General features: G+C 42.2%; 1 protein-coding gene and 1 long non-coding RNA gene across 4 annotated transcripts; one reads left to right on the forward strand and one right to left on the reverse strand.

The window, feature by feature from the left end:
• Positions 1–396: 396 nt before the first annotated feature.
• On the reverse strand, positions 397–15,215 carry LOC116373074 (uncharacterized). Of its 3 annotated transcripts, none has more exons than XR_004209489.1 (9): positions 13,634–14,999; positions 13,215–13,272; positions 12,825–12,972; positions 12,693–12,729; positions 12,172–12,455; positions 8,375–11,924; positions 8,098–8,185; positions 6,970–7,834; positions 397–814 (listed from the first exon to the last, which is right to left on the reverse strand). XR_004209489.1 is itself a non-coding variant. In XM_031821779.1 (5 exons), the coding sequence occupies exons 1-5, from the start codon at positions 13,820–13,822 to the stop codon at positions 12,084–12,086; spliced, it is 804 nt and encodes a 267-aa protein (XP_031677639.1). In that variant the 5' UTR covers positions 13,823–15,215; the 3' UTR covers positions 11,807–12,083. The 3 variants fall into 3 exon arrangements, 1 of the variants encoding a protein (XP_031677639.1); XR_004209488.1 differs by having other exon boundaries at positions 1,578–7,834; XM_031821779.1 differs by lacking the exons at positions 397–814; positions 6,970–7,834; positions 8,098–8,185 and having other exon boundaries at positions 11,807–12,455; positions 13,634–15,215.
• LOC116373078 (uncharacterized) lies at positions 696–7,955 on the forward strand. The gene is made up of 2 exons (XR_004209490.1): positions 696–807; positions 7,623–7,955. It is a non-coding gene; the product is annotated as an uncharacterized LOC116373078 (long non-coding RNA).
• Positions 15,216–17,927: the final 2,712 nt, after the last annotated feature.

The raw sequence follows: 17,927 nt of genomic DNA on the forward strand, positions 1-17,927 counted from the left end.
CTTTACCCTGTCTTATCAAACAGTGCAACATTTGACTGATGAAATAGCATTCTTCTAAAATTCTTACACTTCTAGATGCAAAATACAAGTCACTATTCCAATACTGACCTGGACACAGGTCAAAACTACTCTGTCGAGCTCAAGTACTCTGTCGAGCTCAAGTTACCAGCTATGTATGGTTTCAACACTTACATTTATTGAGTTATTGAAAAGTATCCTACAAACATTGTTCGAATGTGAAAGTGATCAGGTTTTCTGAAACAGGTGATTTTGTATTGAAGAACCCTGAGATTGTGGACAGTAGGACTTGTGTGAACAGGTGTGAACAGCCTGAAGATAAGGATGTTTTCCTTTCTCTGTGTTTCGAAACTCAGGAACAGTTTGAATGTTTTTTTAATTGTAATTTAAACAATGGTATGGATGATTAAGCTGGATCTTTCTCTCTGAATCAGGAGTGCACTTTCATTCTCTCAATTTTTCCAAAAGCCCAATCTGAGCAACCTTTGCTATAAACCCTGTCTTTCCCATTGTTGTTTCAAAAGTGGAAAATGATCAATTCGATAATCACACATAATGGGCATTTCACAGCCAAGACTTTTTGATCCTTCCCATCAAGGCCATGTTGGCCAGTTTAACCTTCACCCGGTCCCTCTCTTCCGGAGTCCTCTTGGAGGTGCACTCCACAGTAGAGTCGGTCTCAAAGGAGATGGCTGGGACGTGAGTGAGCAGGTGGCCCCCTGCCTTCTCCTGGGCCATGGGCGTGGGAGTCTGCAGGACCAGCCCGTGCGCCGCTTGTTGATGTCGAAGGTAAAAGCTAAGAGGATACACACAAACATTGACCATATAATGTAATGTTGTTACATGTGACTAACTAGCTTGACTTGCCACCGTGTGAAACATGTATGCTACCATATGTTACTAAAAAGAGCTAACAATATTATAAAATGTAATCCAGGAGTTTATGTTTGAATTCTGGTTCTCTCACAACACAAGTCACTCAGAAAAGCATATGTAGGCAGAAGCATGCTACATGTACATTTGGCATTTGAAAAAAGTACAGCTGTGGTATGCTACCGAATGCAAAATGTATCTGTATCATAAAAGTGTAGTGCAATATTCCCTTTTTTTGCCACACACACACACACACACATACTCTCTCTCACTAGGGACAAATGTTTCGGCTTCTTGTCCAGAGAGGTTTGAGCTTTAGAAGTGGATCTGCAGCAAAAGTAGACCTTTTACTGCCATCTACAGGTCAAAGGTCAGACTAGCATTCAGTAAAATGTAAACATAGGCGATCCACAGAAAATGGAAATGTGTGTGTAGCTCCCTTCAGTAACCACGAGCACAACCGTTCCTTGATTTTAACTGGCGGCTTTATTCTGTAGTTTTAGTCAGAATTATCACCTTCCGTGAGAACTATAAAGTAAATGAAAAATACAGTTAAGCACACTCTTACAACCTTATCTTACGAGTGACTTATTAGCTTGGTATAACTCTGAAGTGCTGACATACATAACAGTTTAACCGGCGTTATTATGGGTTCAGATTAAACACATGAATAAAGGAAAAAATACCTCATTGGCTGCTTATTACAGAAGGGAGGAAATCAGTATTAGCTACGTAGTTCCGATTGTATTATAATTTCCCCCACACAGCGGATACGTAAACAATTCAAACAAAAGACAACGACATAACCTGTAAGTCTAACTGTCAGTTACACTCCCACCAATCACCGGTGATTTCTGTGAAAGGGGTCTGCAGGTTTCTTAATCGGCTTCCAGGAGGGTGACTGTCTTATGGATGGGCCTCTCCAGATAGGTGGGTTTGGTGATGCGTTTACCTCTCTCATCTAGGGTTGAGTCGCTGATCAGTAACTTGAATCTTCTCACCCGACCATCCTGTCCCGGGTATACTTCTGTAACCTTTGCCAATTTCCACTGGTTGCGTGGTGCAGTATCATCTTGCAAAATGACAATGTCATTAATCCTTGCGTTTCTTCTGTCTTTATTCCATTTCTGTCAGTGTTGATTGTTCTGAGGTATGAGCACTCTCCATAACATGAGGTACTAGCGTCGGAGAAGTGATGGAGCTCATAACTCTGCACCTCCTTGAAACTTGATGGCAAATAACCTCGTTGGATCATTACTTCAGACAAGTTTTGTAGACCTTGGAGCCAGAATTCCCACTGGGAATGTAGGTCATCTGGAAGGGGGTCATCCCAGTCGATTTTGTCACGACACATCCGCTGCAAGATCTGCTTCCCTGCCAGGACAAAGGTTGCCACAAACCCAAGCGGATCATATACAGAGGCTACAGTAGACAACACTCCTCTTCTTGTGAGTGAGCGTTCCTTGACAACTACTCTAAACTGGAACTCGTCTGATGCGACACACCACAGTACACCAAGCGCTCTCTCCATGTGTGGTTCACCCAGAGCCATATCCAGGTCTTTGGCACCCTCGGCACATTCTTCCTTGGGAACTGTGGCTATAACTTCCTTGCTGTTAGAGATAAACTTGTGCAACCGAAGTTTGCCGATGCTGCAAAGCTCTCTTGCTTCTTTCACCAGCTGGGCCGCCTCAGCTTCAGACGATACGCTCGTCAACCCATCATCAACATAAAAGTTCCTTTCTATGAACTGGATAGACTTCTCGCTGAAGCTTCCTCGTCCTTCGGCAGCAAGATGTTTGAGACCATAGTTGGCGCAACCAGGAGATGAAGCTGCGCCGAACAAGTGGGCCTTCATACGATACACTGAGGGTTGAGACTCTAGATCTCCGTTCTCCCACCAAAGGAACCGTAGATAATCTTGGTCTTCTGCTTTCCCATGAAACTGGTGGAACATGCGCTCTACGTCACACATGATTGCAACTGGACCCTTACAAAAACGACAAAGGACACCCAGCAATGTGTTTGTCAACTCTGGACCAGTAAGGAGATGGTCATTCAAGGACGTCTCTCGAAACTTAGCTGAGCAGTCGCAGACGACGCGTATCTTCCCAGGCTTTTGTGGGTGATAAACCCCATGGTGCGGGATGTACCATGCTGGATGCTGGTTAACTTCCTCTTTGGAGACCTTCTCAGCATCTCCACAAGCTATGGTCTCTTCCATGAATGCTGTGTAGTCCTTGTAGTACTGCTTGTCTCTCCTTAGCCTCCTTTCCAGGCACTTGAGACGGTGAACTGCACATGTTTTATTGTTCGGCAGGTTGGGTCTTTCTTCCTTAAACGGCAGCGGCATCTCATAATGTCCATTGTCCTTGCGTCTGATGCCCACTTTCATTTTCGTCAGGAACCGGATATCCTCTTGAGATATGAGGTCCTCTTCTGCAGCTCTCTTGTTGAAGTCAGATTCAAGCGTCTTGATAATGTCCAGTGCTGTGATTACCTCTCTTACACGTGTTCTACAAACATAGTGTACTTGATTTGTGAGGTTGAAAGAAGATTGAAGGCTTGGCATCACCTGTCTAACGATAACCCGATGACTCACTCCAATAGCGTCGCCTGGGAGCAGTTGTAGCCAATTAAGAGACCGACATCACAGCTCTGTTGAGGAGCAATCTCCTCTGCAATGTGTTCAAGATGAGACCATGCTCTTGCAGTCTCTGGAGTAGGAATATGATCTCTGTTTGCAGGAATAAACTCTCTCGAGTAGGTCGTTGGCAGAGGGATTTTCTTCTCCAAGTAAAACCCTCTAACCTGCAAACCAGACAGCTTCTGGCAGGGCACAATGGTATTCCTTGAAGCCATTGTAGAGAGTTTCAGTTGGACTGGCTCCTTCCTTGTATTGAGAGCCTTTGTTGTCTCTTCAAGGATAAAGGTGGTGTCGCTCTGGGTGTCAAGAAGTGCATACACAAGAACTTCACGATCTGGCTCACTTGTGGTTGACACCCATACTGGAATGATTGTGGAGGTGTGAGTGTTGTTAATGTCCCTTACGACTCTGTTAGATATGGCCTCACTTGACGCTCTTGTCCCCTTATCTCGTGGGGGCTCTGTCTTCCTATCCCTGAACCTTTCTTCAGTACGATCTTCGTGCAGGCAGGATGGATGCCTCCTCTGACACGTGTCGCAGGTGTTCCTGTTATCACAATCTTTCGAGCGATGCCCAGGCCTTAAACAGCCAAAGCACAATTTATTCTCTTGAACAGAGTTCTGTCGCTCTGCGGTGGGCTTATCCATGAACTTCCAGCATTTGTGGAGACTGTGACCTGACTTCTCACAGAAGACACAACTAGTAACAGTATCTTTCTCATCAGAGTTAGTTGCTAATACCCTTGCTCCGGGGCTTTGAATCCTTGGCGTCTTAAGTTTTCCATCTTCACTTGGTTTCAAAGCATGAAGGGATGTTACAGGATTGCAAGCAATCTTGGCTTCTCTCGTGAGAAACTTCACAAACTGACTGAAGCTAGGAAAGATCTCAGTTTCTTCTAAGATGTCTGTGACCTTTCTATTCCATCTTGAAGTTAGCCAATCTGGAAGTTTAGTGAGGATCTTTTGGTTTTCATTACAGTCATTAAGCACCTCCAGGCCCTTATTCTGAGACATAGCAGCTTCACAGCTGCGAAGAAAGTCTACAAGGTCTCTAAGTTCAAGACTGTCCTTGGATCCTATCGTAGGCCATGCATTGAGCTTATCTCTGAAAGACTTGGCGATGAAGAATTTGTTTCCGTACCTTTCTTCAAGAATGGTCCAAGCAGCATGGTAGGCTGATTCTGTTCCTAACATAAAGTAACTTTCGATGGCTTTCTTGGCAGGCCCACCGACATATTTTCTTAAGTAATATATCTTCTCAGTTGCTGGTATGTTCTTCCTGTCTATCAGAGTCTGAAAAGAGACCTTCCAGTCAGTGTATGAGAGAGGCTCTCCATTGAATGTTACTGGTTCTGGTATGGGGAGGCGGCTTTCACTGATTGATTCCGCTAGTAACCTGAACATGGTCTTGGTGCCATCTTCTTGTTGTGTGTTTGTCACAACATGTTGTGGTGAGAGACTGTGAAATGAGCCACTTCTGTGCACGATTTCTTTCACAGATTTGCAGTTAGAGAGTAGTTCTCTCTTCTCGTCCTCTGAGTTTTCATCTTGCTCATACACTTGCATCCGCGCCTTGGCAGCATTTAGTTTCTTGAGCACTTCTAGGCGCTCTAACTCTCTATGCTTGTCTTCTAGCGTCCTTCGTCTGGCAGCATTTTCTACCTCTAACTTGACTCGCAGCCTAGCTTCTTCTAAGCTGCGTTTCACAGCCTCGGCTTCTTGCTCAGCTGTCCTCTTCTTATCTTCATCTTCAAGTCTCTGAAGCTCTTCTAGTTGGCGTTCTTGCTTAACCATTACTTCTAAAGCTGCTTGGTTAGCAGCAACTTCCGCCGCAGCCTCTTGTCTCTTGACAGATGACACGCTTGAGCATCTGGAGTTGACCTTTGAATTGCTTTGAGACTGGGAGGAAGCACTTGAGGGCTGATAGTTGAGACTTGACTTATGTGAGAGTTCGGACATGCACAAGGAATTGCTGTCCTTCCAGTGCAGCTTTATCTGGTTACTTTGACCTTCTTCCCTGCCTTTTAAATGACACCTTACAGTCTTGATAATAGACATTGTAACTGCTTCACAAGTATCAACTCTGCGGCGTATATTGTTGTCGGGTATGTAGATTTGACGCACATTTACATAGACAAGGTTTAGCTCTGTAGAGGTATGGCTAATCTTGTTTAAGAGGTCTTCTAGTAGATCTTCAGAGCAACAGGCTGTCAGTGACAGTTTTGCTTCCTTTACCAGAGCCTTCCACTTCTCATAGCTGACCCTGAAATGATGTTTGAGCTGTCTCCACCTTTCGTTGCGCAGTTCTCTGCCCTTTTCAGTTAACCTGCGGACCCTCTCACCTTTTCGTGGCTCATGTTGTGATGTCTCATTAGCAGCCTCTGTATCATCATTCGCTGGCAGCCATGACTCCACACCAGTCTGGGTCTCTTCCTGCTGCTCTGTTTGTTCTGATGAAGGCCTGAAGTTTGCGAGGTGTTGCAGCTGCTGCTCAACTTGACCCACCCCATCTCTATCAACTTTAGTGAAACTACCTCTTTCTGACATTTTAAATCAAATCAAATCAAATCTAGGTAAGGTTTGGATAAGTGAGTAGATAATTTATACTCCAATTCACTGTAATTTAAACCTTAGTACGTGGTATAAACATGTATAATGCTTGTAACAAAGGCTTGAACAAACACCTTCCCAAACAATTACACTATTAACTTACAGGTGAAAATAGAATTAATAGGTGTACGCTGACCCTTAATGTTTGTAACTATATATATATTTTTAGTAAGTATCAAATCATATTTTTCCAGTAATACACATACCAGCGATACATTAAGATAGAAAGAGCAAATGCATAATACCAGAGTCTTTATGAAATAGACAACTATCTCCAGTCCTTACGAATTGTAATCTTAAAGTCTCTTATTAGCTGTTCACAAGGCTAGGACCACCTCCAAACACCTTGACTTGTACTTGCGTGTCTGACTTTCCTGTTAGTCTTGACCTTATGTTGCCTCACGATGCTTCCTTATGTGGAGATTTTCTTCTTAGTTTGCAGGTAGGTGCAAAACTCTTATCTGGCAGATGACTGGGTCTACCAGGATTTGGGAATCATGTAGACGTTTTACAGCTGGATGAGATTCTTCTTTCTCTCTTGCTCGTGAAGAGCATTGAGTTCTCACTGTAGCTCCCTTCAGTAACCACGAGCACAACCGTTCCTTGATTTTAACTGGCGGCTTTATTCTGTAGTTTTAGTCAGAATTATCACCTTCCGTGAGAATTATAAAGTCAATTAAAAATACAGTTAAGCACACTCTTACAACCTTATCTTACGAGTGACTTATTAGCTTGGTATAACTCTGAAGTGCTTACATACATAACAGTTTAACCGGCGTTATTACGGGTTCAGATTAAACACATGAATAAAGGAAAAAATACCTCATTGGCTGCTTATTACAGAAGGGAGGAAATCAAACTTCACACTTATTATTCCTGGCATGAATTCACACTTCATCCTAACATACACTCTTCAACCTTTATGAACTACACCCGATGACATGAAAACTTAGCTAACGCAGCGCAGGATTTCCTTCCCTCCAAAAGTGTGTTGCTACAATAAGGATCCCCGTTACAACAGTATTGGCTACGTAGTTCCGATTGTATTATCATTTCCCCCGCACAGCGGATACGTAAACAATTCAAACAAAAGACAACGACATAACCTGTAAGTCTAACTGTCAGTTACAGTGTGTCTTTCTGTTTGAGAAGTTAAACCAATTAATTCCCTTATAACTGAGTGTCCTGCATCATGTATAATTTTATTGGTTGTAAATTAAATACGGTTTATTTTACAGTACATGTATTTTACACTGAATCATTGATATCTGGTTGAATGTTGGTTGTGGGACATATCTGAAGTACTATGTGTGTGTGTTCAATGAATCACACTTTGTGTGGGTGGGTGGGTGGGGGGTGCATGTTATATACATTATTCAGGACAACATTACTTTGTTTAGCCTACACCGTGACTATGACTGCATAATAAACTAAACTAAATATACTATGTATTTTCTAATCAAATGTGTTAACAGGGCAACACAAAAGAAGACAAAGGCCATCAATTCAATGCAAATATTACTGTATTAAAGGAAATTGTTGTATTAAGCTTGCTTTGAAAACCGTTTGAATGGCTTGGATAGGCCTATGGAGATGGTGGAAAACATCCTGATTAGAAGGGGACGTTTGCGAGGCTTCTCCTGTTGAGAGGTGGAGGGAAGACCCTCTGGGAGTCCAGGATGTGCCACTATGTTGGGCGACAGAAGAGAGAGAGTTGACATGCACTTTCATTTAGAAATGATGTTATATTGTATTCTTAGTTTCAACTCATTATTACTTTCACAAATAAATGAGAACCAGAATCTTGAGATTTGGAAACTATAAATAATTTGACATAAGAGATTACTATCGATAATATATAATGTACTGTATATAGGGTTTAATATTTTTGCAATAGCAGCTTTGTACACCAATATCTCAAACAGTAAATGTCCTGCTGTATGGACTTACATATGATATCTTCAGCAGTAGTCTGGTCTTTGGATTCAGAATGGCGGGAATTCTTCTTGGAATCCTTCTTGTTTCCCATCATGAATGGCTAAAACAAAAACATGTCAAAACAACTGTCACAGCAGAACAATCTCACGGTAATAACGATCACATCTTACACACCAGCACAACAAGATTTATAAATGGTTTTGGAATTAATGGATGGTTTTACATTTTCTCTAAATAACATTGTTTACTCACATTGACACAATTGTTAACTTAAATAAGTGTGATGTACCTTTAAGTCGAATTTCAGTCTGGCAAGCCTTTGTAGGAAAGACAGCTTCCCTCTGGTAGCCTTCACATCTTCAGCCATGAGAAGAGCTTCTGGCCTGGTGGCTTCGAAAGATGTTCTTGAGGCTGCTCTTGATGCCTCGTTACAACTGTGGAGAAGCTCCTTGCTCAATGACTTCACAAGAATCCTATTGAATGTGGAGTCCTGAGTCGACACGGCCAGTTGGAGTATTTTCTCTGAGCCAAACTCCTTCAACAGATGTTTGTAGACGGTGCTGTATACTTTGTGACTCTTCAGGTTCTTGGGATAAGCTTGGGTCTCAGAGCAGCCTGACCATGCACAGAAGGCAGCTATAACTTTTGGAATCAGGTCTTGTGACGTGCGTGTGACGTCAGTTGGGTACAGATCAGTTTGGGTTTGGATTTTTGACAGAAGTCTCACCACTAACATGCTGATGAGGCCGGTGAAGTCATCATCACCGACTAAGTTGTCAGTGGATGGGGTTGAAAGCGAGGCAACATCCGGGCTGGTTGAATTCTGATCACAAACAATGCTCTGAGGTACACCGAAACAACTGATGGTATCCCTTTCCTCAGCATCTATGTTGGCCTCAAAGCCTCGTGCAGCATTGGAGGTCCCACTTGTTGTCATGCTGATGGCGGAGAAAGATGGCAGAGGGTAGGACTTACCACTCAGTAGACTGCCTATATCAGTTACAGTTCCGGTTGGAGATGACCCTCTGCTTTGTGCATCAGAAACCACAGAGTCCATGACCTGGCTTACCATTACTTTGGTAAACAGGCTGACTGTGTCACTAAATGCTGATGTAGAAAAAGAACATGAAATCCTATCTTCAGATACGCTAGCCGGCACACTAACTCCCTGAGCCAAACTCATTGAAGCTGTAGAGGGCACAAGGCTAGGAAGCAAGAGGCGCTTCACAGACTCCTCTGCAAAAAGCTGAACCAGCTTGTAAGCTGTGGGCTTCCCCACCGTCTTGTCATTCCTCTTCAGCTCAGTAAGGACTGTATCGGATGCACTCTTTCCAGCCGCCACTGTCAGAACCAGAGGGGTCAAGTTGCTCTCAGAAATGATGCGGTTGACTTGGTGAGTAAGATCACGTGAGAGAGCACCAATCCTACCCTGAGATATGAGCTCCTCCAGTCTTGCTATTGCAGCTGTTAGATCAGGGTGGAATGCAACCTCCCCTTCTTCCTCTGGATGTACCTCCTTTATGATGGTATCCACTATTGCAGACATGCTTTCCCTGGCATCACACACCAATGTTTTTGGCTTAGTAGATTTGCCCATGTCGATGACTGAGCATCTCACAATGGGCTGAGTAATACACTCTGGTAAATCAGAAGAGATGGGAGTGCCAGGGAGTGAAAATTCCCACTCTGACTTCTTTGATCTGGCAGATGAGGATGACAACGAGGAGGAAGAACGCTGTGGCGCTTGATAGATCAGTTCCTCACCACATTCACTGCTTACCCTTTCAACATCCTTCAGCATCATTCCAACCACATTCTCTATTTGTGAAAGCGCAGTCACCGTTTGGTCAGATTTTGACAGCTCTTTCTGAATTGAAACCAGAATATGGCTGAGGGTCTTTTTGGCTTGAGCCGTTGTTGCTTTGACTTGATTTTGCCATGTAAAATAATTCCTCATCTTTGTCTTCACATTGTGGTAAATAGTCTTTGCAGTTGTCCAGATCTTCTTCTCAGATACTTCCAAACCAGACTGTGAGCCTTTGGGTGTGGCCTCAGTGTACTCTGAGGTTTTCTCATCACTCTGTTGAAGCATAGAGTCTGCCTGCCATAGAGTAGTAGAAGACTCTGTGGGTGGGAAAAGGCTCTTCATGTCATTTGTAATTGATCCAACGATTTCAAAAGCAGTTATATCTGTATGCCTTAAGGAAATTGTTGATTTTGCTGGCAACATCTGAGAATCTGTCTGGCTGGAACTGACTTTGCTGGGAGAGCTACTGACTGATTTGATCAGTATTTTTCGCACTTCGTTGGTAGCGTTCATCTGGAACTCCTCACTGGAGAGTTTCTCAATGACTGAGGCTGGAGTATCTCTCAATCCTTCCACCCATGAAGAACCAGACACAGGCATGTCTTCTAGATAAGACATGACACTGTCCAAAAAGCCACAGACTTCAAGGGAGTTGGAAGAGGAACCCTCTGCAACAGATGATGTGCATTCCAAATCTGCCACCTCTGACCTATACATGGTCACAATCTGGGACAAGACCTCTTTGGTGCAGGGCACCATGTTGGAATCACAGAGAGACAGTAATGGTTGAGAGTTCTCACTTTGGCATTTACGGAGAGAACCAAGTCCTGTTGAGTTGACCACTTGCAGTATTGCCTCACTCTTACTGGTTTCAGGTTGCTCTGGTGTTTTCTCTCCTACAGAGCCAGTTGAATCACATCCATCAGATAAAGAAGATGAACTACGTTCTGATATAGGGGATTCACTCCTACATGGGGAAGGCAAGCTCAGGATTGAAACAGGCAGATCACTGGAGTCAGTATGCTCCAGAAGCACAGCACTGGAGTCAGCTTTTTCCATAAGTTCTTCCCCTTGGACTGGAGCTCCACCCATTCTGAGGAACAATGTCTCCAGCTTTGCCTGAAGTCTCTCGCAGAGTCTACGAGCTGCACGGAAGGGTTTCCGCTTTGTCGTACAGTGTCCCACTTGGGTATCTCTCTGGGTGCTTGTTGGCTGATCTAATTCAGCATACTGCACAATGTCCTTGACATCTTCAACAAAGTTATCAATTATTTTTGATGTCTCAGATTCTACTTTGATCTGTATGAGCTCAGTGGCCGCAGAATCAAGGATCCTGTCAGAAGGGCTAGATGCATTCATCAAGCTTGGAGTGGTACTAAACGAATGAGAAGGTTGAACCATACCAGAGATATCGCTCATTAACCTTCTCACAAGAATTTCACTCACAGCCTTTGAGGCTTTGGTCTTGAACTTCACACTAAACAGAGTGCCAAGATTTTGCATCATTGCTTTGCAAGATGTACATATTATGTTCAGCTCCTCTGGAACAGGAGAGTCTTCAACATCCAGGTGCTCCACTACAAGGTCACTGCCAGATGCCAACATTTTAACTTTCACAGCCACTTCTCGAAAAACCTTAGCCAATTCCGGATCTTCTTTTTCCAATTCACCCACCATCTCTGCGATAACAGTCATCACTTCTTCTGTTGCAGGTGGAATGCATGACTCTAATACAGAGGTAGAGCTCTGGTCCTCTGGGGTGGTGTGATCATCAAAACATTTCTGGACCATGTTGACCATTTGTTCAGCGGCCTGGGTACCAGAAGAAATAGGGGAGGACCGCCCTGAAATGGCTCTGCTGATGGTCGCAGAGAGGGCAGAGTTAAGCTGTTCGACCACCACCTTGATAAGACCAACAGTCAGCTCAGGTGGGCAAGAGGACAGGATATTATGATCAGACAGTTGCTCCTGGACACTTTTGATGATTCTGTCCTCTGTCATTCCCAGGTGGACTTTCACTGAGGTCTGGGAACTTTAAAACGAACAAGCAAAGCATGATAATTCCTGTCTTAACTTGGCAAATCGGTCAAGCGTTGTAATTTTAGTATTCTAAATATCTACATGTCCTTTTGATCGCTTTACATGCTCATTAATTTGAATATGCTAAAAGGCTGATACATTACATTTTGTACTACATCAGATAGAGTAAATTGCATTGGCTAACACTGGATAGATGATCTTGGTGAAATCCATACATGAAAACCTTGAGGGGAACATACCTCTTAGAAGAGGGTGTTAGGGACCTGAGATGTTGAGCCCCTGTGCCGCCCTTATACATTTTCTTCGCCAGATATCTAACTTCCTGGATGAGCTCCAGTCTTTCCTGATCAAAGGCAGCAAAGGATCTTGCACTACCACCCCTCTTGGGTGAGTCAGTGTCGTCGTCAGCAAAGTCCTTTACCCCAAGTACGCGGGCCAGGGCTGGCAGCAGGATCTGCAGGGTGGTCTGTGCGATGAAGGTTACAATTGTCTTGCACAATTTGGCAAGCTGTTCCTTCGTCATCTGTTTTGAACAAACAGAACAAAAACAGTCTTTTCAATGGAACTGTGATGTAAAGTATTCTAGATCGAACAGAATGCATTTGATCAACATTGTTATTCTTGTCAGTGACTGAATTCAATGTTTGATGAAGTCTGACAGAGAAATGAACATGAATAACAGAATATGACTTGATGGCTAATCTCTGAATTCAACAGATCATTGACACATCAAAGGTCAAAGGCAGGTAGGGAAACTTACAGGGTTTTTTAGTCCTTTGTAGATCACTTGCCACTGCCTAGAACATTTTAAATAAGTGTTTTAGTTAGTGTTTAGTTCCCACTGCACAATATTTCATAAATGTTGAACATTACAGAAACACTTTTAACATACTCATCAGTAAGATTGCGCAGGAATGAGATGAGGATTGGGTAGGAGTATTCCATCTCATCCTTGTTGCCTGGGCCGAATGCAGCCTTAACAGCTTTCTTCTCCAGGAGCTCAATTACAGATCCTCTATCCAGGTGTTTATTCCTGGAGACTAAAGATGTGATTGCCGTAGAGGAAGTAGAAACAAAATTAAAGAGAAATCAGACGTTTTATCTCTTAATACTCTGATTTCATTGTTTTAGGGTTTTAGAATAGGCCTATTTGAATAAAGCTATCTATGTGACCTTTCTTACTGATTACAGTAGACTAGTTTCATTGAACATGGATAGCACAACCTGCACATCACAGACAGAATAGAGAAACAATGTAGTACTACAGAGGTAAATGTCTGACCTGCATCGTTGTCAGTGCCCAGCTTCCTTGACTTCTTGCCACTCCTCTTCCTTTTTGCCTAGGATAGAACAGAACAGATTCCAGATCTCAAATGATGGCAGACATGTAACACCAGGGCCCGTATACATAAAGTACATCAGATAAGGTGTGGGCTCAACCTTGCCCAAATAATTGTATTCATTATGATCTCAAATGCAAAACTGATCCTAGATAAGCACTCCTACTCTGAGACAATTTATGAATAGGCTATGGGCCAGGTCAAAGCAGCTCTTAAAACACATTTTGAAAACAGCTACAGTATGTTGTTATCATATATATATATATATATATATATATATATATCTATGGTATGGCTGCTATCAGGTACAGAGTGTAACCCAGTAGGCCTATTATGTGCTCTGTCACTCCTGCTATCTTACCTTCCTTCCCTTCTTGGCCTCCTCTTTGGGCGTGGCCACCGGTTCTTCCTCAACAACTTCCTTTCCTTCCCTCTGAGGATCACCATCCTCCCTCTGTGCTACCTGAAGGACAGACATTCCAATAAGTAATAATATGTCAATGTCAGAGTAGATCTGTGCAGAGGACATCATAAATAGAGCTACAGCCATATCAGAGCTAAGCTGGTGACTTTATAAAGAATGGTACATTTGCTTTACAATATGTTATAGCTTTTTACAAGAAATATCCGCTTAGATTGCTTTACCCTATTTTACTTTCCCCCAATATTGTATGAAGTCATTTAGCTTACCTTTTCTTCATACATTCAAGCTATTTTATATCTCAAAAAGCATGTCCTTGTCTGTGTTGGTTACATTCAAGTTGAGTTCAGGTCAAGAGTGAGGACAATATTGCAGGCAGGGACTGTAATTTAGGGCTATATGCTACGTCATGGAACGTTAGACCTTTATGACATCACAAATAGTATTTTTAGGAAGAGCGCGGGAAAGGTTACTTGCCCACTCAGTAGGACTAGCTAATATTGAGAGACATTTCCCCGTCAAACGTTTTCGATTGCCTACCCCTACGCCTTCCATCGAACATGGTCCTGCCTTTGCAATATTGTCTCTCTTGTGGGTTTACTTAAGTATGACATGTAGACTTACTGTGTCGGATCAAGTTTATTGATCTGTCCTAGTCAGCCTTAGGTTGAACCCAAAATCTTCTGGGCAATATTTGTTAATTATATTCATTTCAATATCGTTTTATTCTTTGATTTAGTCCCAATCCAATCCTATTGTTGGCTGCCAATCCCCACCAAATATGTCATTGTAGGACATACTGTAGCGGGAGAAAGTGAGAGCTGCAGCGCGGACGCGTTCGGTGGCTCCTTCAGTGCAGAGGCAAGCGCGTATGCCAGTGCCACTAAAGCCCGGGCTTGTGAGGCAGTAGTCTACAACGCTGACAGGCAACACCTTGTCATTTTATTAACTCACTAGAATTACCGTGTCTTCTTCATTCATTTCGATTGCACTTCCATTCGTGGTGAAATTAGTTTTGATTACTATTAACTTTAATCCACAGAGTTTAAGTGTTTATGTTGCCCACGTCATCATGTGATGCTGTGAGCAAACAATTTATGCCCAGCCTTCCTAGATAGGCCTGGGCTGCATAACACTATGAATCTGGGAAAACATAACACTTAAAAAAAAGTTAGGCCAAAAATAGCGTAGGCCTACTTGTGTACTATTCAAATCCACACTAAAGCCACACCTCTTCACACAGACTTACCCAGATTCTGTTGTTTTAGCTTTAACCTCTGTTAAATTCACTTCCCTGGTTAATCTGTCATCATGTTTAGTGTTCTCCATGGTTAGTCTGTCTCTATGTTTAGTGCACTTTAATATAGCCTGTTTACTTATTTGAATGTTTGATTATATTGCTTTTTATCCTGCAGATTTTGTTGTGGATTTAAATTGACTTTGGGTGTCTTGAAAATCACTTAAAATAGCACTGTTGTTCTAATCGTCAGATCGCAGGTATTCTGATCTTCACTGTCCATGGTCCTGAATCTGGCTGGGTAGATTAGTTTGAATGCTGAAAACTTGTTTGCCTACATTTAAAGGCCCTGTGAAGTCAAAATAATTGTATTTCATATTGTACAACAGCTGATGAAACTAACACTGTAAATGTGTTTTACAAAAATGTGATCGGGGTTGCTTCCTGATAGTTCTGGTTGAAAATACGGAGCATGTTCCTCTGCCCAGGCCTTGCTGACATTTGCCAGATCTTACACTGCCTGGATAGGTATTTTGTGTGTCAGCTAACCACATCATATGTTATAGCAATCTGTCAGTCGATGACACAATGGATGACTTGGCACACAACCATTGGTTGATGCATGCAACACCTGAGCAGGGACACATTCTTTTCACAGCACTTCAATGCAAAGTCATTTTCGTAGAAGGTTTGGAGAGCATTTTCACTAACCCTAACCCTTTTCCTAACCTTAACCTCAGTTTCCTAACCTGCTACGAAAAATTCACTTCGATATTGAAGTGCCATATGAAAAGAGAGTTTCTCACATCTATACAGCACCTTCTAATCAGCAGGTTTGCATGGGCGAGAGTTTTGGCTTTCCATGGCGACATCACCATGTGTAAATTGGTTTATAGACCAACGACAAAGAGAGTGCCAATAACAGCTAGTTTTAATTTCCCCTCCACACTGACCACTCCCAGATAGTCCTAGCAAAATTATTGCTTGAGAAAGTTATTTGACCATTTTCATCGTAATCTATTACAGTAAGGTACTTAATTGTTACCCAGAAATGATTTGATATTGATATAAAAACGTCTGCTTTGGGCCTTAAAAAGATATGTGCACTACATACTCAGAAATCACATATATTTACATTTTACAATGTATTTTATCAAGAAAGTAAGTTATACATGTCTTTTTTAATCTTACTCTTAGTTGCAAATAATTAATTTGGCTGTGGTTCATTTGATTTTCAGCACAACCCTGTTTGATAACGTATAGTATTATAGTGACTTCTTGTGGTAAAATGTCAAACTCACAACTAAACTCATGAAAATTGAGGTTTTCTTTGCCCTGTCTTATCAAACAGTGCAACATTTGACTGATGAAATAGCATTCTTCTAAAATTCTTACACTTCTAGATGCAAAATACAAGTCACTATTCCAATACTGACCTGGACACAGGTCAAAACTACTCTGCCGAGCTCAAGTACTCTGTCGAGCTCAAGTTACCAGCTATGTATGGTTTCAACACTTACATTTATTGAGTTATTGAAAAGTATCCTACAAACATTGTTCGAATGTGAAAGTGATCAGGTTTTCTGAAACAGGTGTGTTTGTATTGAAGAACCCTGAGATTGTGGACAGTAGGACTTGTGTGAACAGGTGTGAACAGCCTGAAGATAAGGATGTTTTCCTTTCTCTGTCTTTCAAAACTCAGGAACAGTTTGAATGTTTTTTAAATTGTAATTTAAACAATGGTATGGATGATTAAGCTGGATCTTTCTCTCTGAATCAGGAGTGCACTTTCATTCTCTCAATTTTTCCAAAAGCCCAATCTGAGCAACCTTTGCTATAAACCCTGTCTTTCCCATTGTTGTTTCAAAAGTGGAAAATGATAAATTTGATAATCAACCATAATGGGCATTTCACAGCCAAGACTTTTTGATCCTTCCCATCAAGGCCATGTTGGCCAGTTTAACCTTCACCCGGTCCCTCTCTTCCGGAGTCCTCTTGGAGGTGCACTCCACAGTAGAGTCGGTCTCAAAGGAGATGGCTGGGACGTGAGTGAGCAGGTGGCCCCCTGCCTTCTCCTGGGCCATGGGCGTGGGAGTCTGCAGGACCAGCCCGTGCGCGGCTTGTTGATGTCGAAGGTAAAAGCTAAGAGGATACACACAAACATTGACCATATAATGTAATGTTGTTACATGTAACTAACTAGCTTCACTTGCCACCGTGTGAAACATGTATGCTACCATATGTTACTAAAAAGAGCTAACAATATTATAAAATGTAATCCAGGAGTTTATGTTTGAATTCTGGTTCTCTCACAACACAAGTCACTCAGAAAAGCATATGTAGGCAGAAGCATGCTACATGTACATTTGGCATTTGAAAAAACTACAGCTGTGCTATGCTACCGAATGCAAAATGTATCTGTATCATAAAAGTGTAGTGCAATATTCTCTTTTTTTGCCACACACACACACACACACACACACACACACACACACACACATACTCTCTCTCACTATGGACAAATGTTTCAGCTTCTTGTCCAGAGAGGTTTGAGCTTTAGAAGTGGATCTGCAGCAAAAGTAGACCTTTACTCCCATCTACAGGTCAAAGGTCAGACTAGCATTCAGTAAAATGTAAACATGGGCGATCCACAGAAAATGGAAATGTGTGTCTTTCTGTTTGAGAAGTTAAACCAATTAATTCCCTTATAACTGAGTGTCCTGCATCATGTATTATTTTATTGGTTGTAAATTAAATACGGTTTATTTTACAGTACATGTATTTTACACTGAATCATTGATATCTGGTTGAATGTTGGTTGTGGGACATATCTGAAGTACTATGTGTGTGTGTTCAATGAATCACACTTTGTGTGTGTGTGTGGGTGGGGGGGGGGTGCATGTTCTATACATTATTCAGGACAACATTACTATGTTTAGCCTACACCGTGACTATGACTGCATAATAAACTAAACTAAATATACTATGTATTTTCTA

The sequence above is a fragment of the Oncorhynchus kisutch genome, unplaced genomic scaffold (assembly GCF_002021735.2).
Source record: "Oncorhynchus kisutch isolate 150728-3 unplaced genomic scaffold, Okis_V2 scaffold4015, whole genome shotgun sequence".
Taxonomy (NCBI): domain Eukaryota; kingdom Metazoa; phylum Chordata; class Actinopteri; order Salmoniformes; family Salmonidae; genus Oncorhynchus; species Oncorhynchus kisutch.

Excerpts from the sequence above, each read along its gene's own strand:
- LOC116373074 (XM_031821779.1), bottom strand. The coding sequence starts at position 13,822 with ATGGCTGTAGCTCTATTTATGATGTCCTCTGCACAGATCTACTCTGAC. Across the intron at positions 13,273-13,633 it reads AGGCCAAGAAGGGAAGGAAG|GCAAAAAGGAAGAGGAGTGG; the intron begins GTAAGATAGCAG and ends GTTCTATCCTAG. Across the intron at positions 12,730-12,824 it reads CTGCGCAATCTTACTGATGA|GCAGTGGCAAGTGATCTACA; the intron begins GTATGTTAAAAG and ends AAAATGTTCTAG.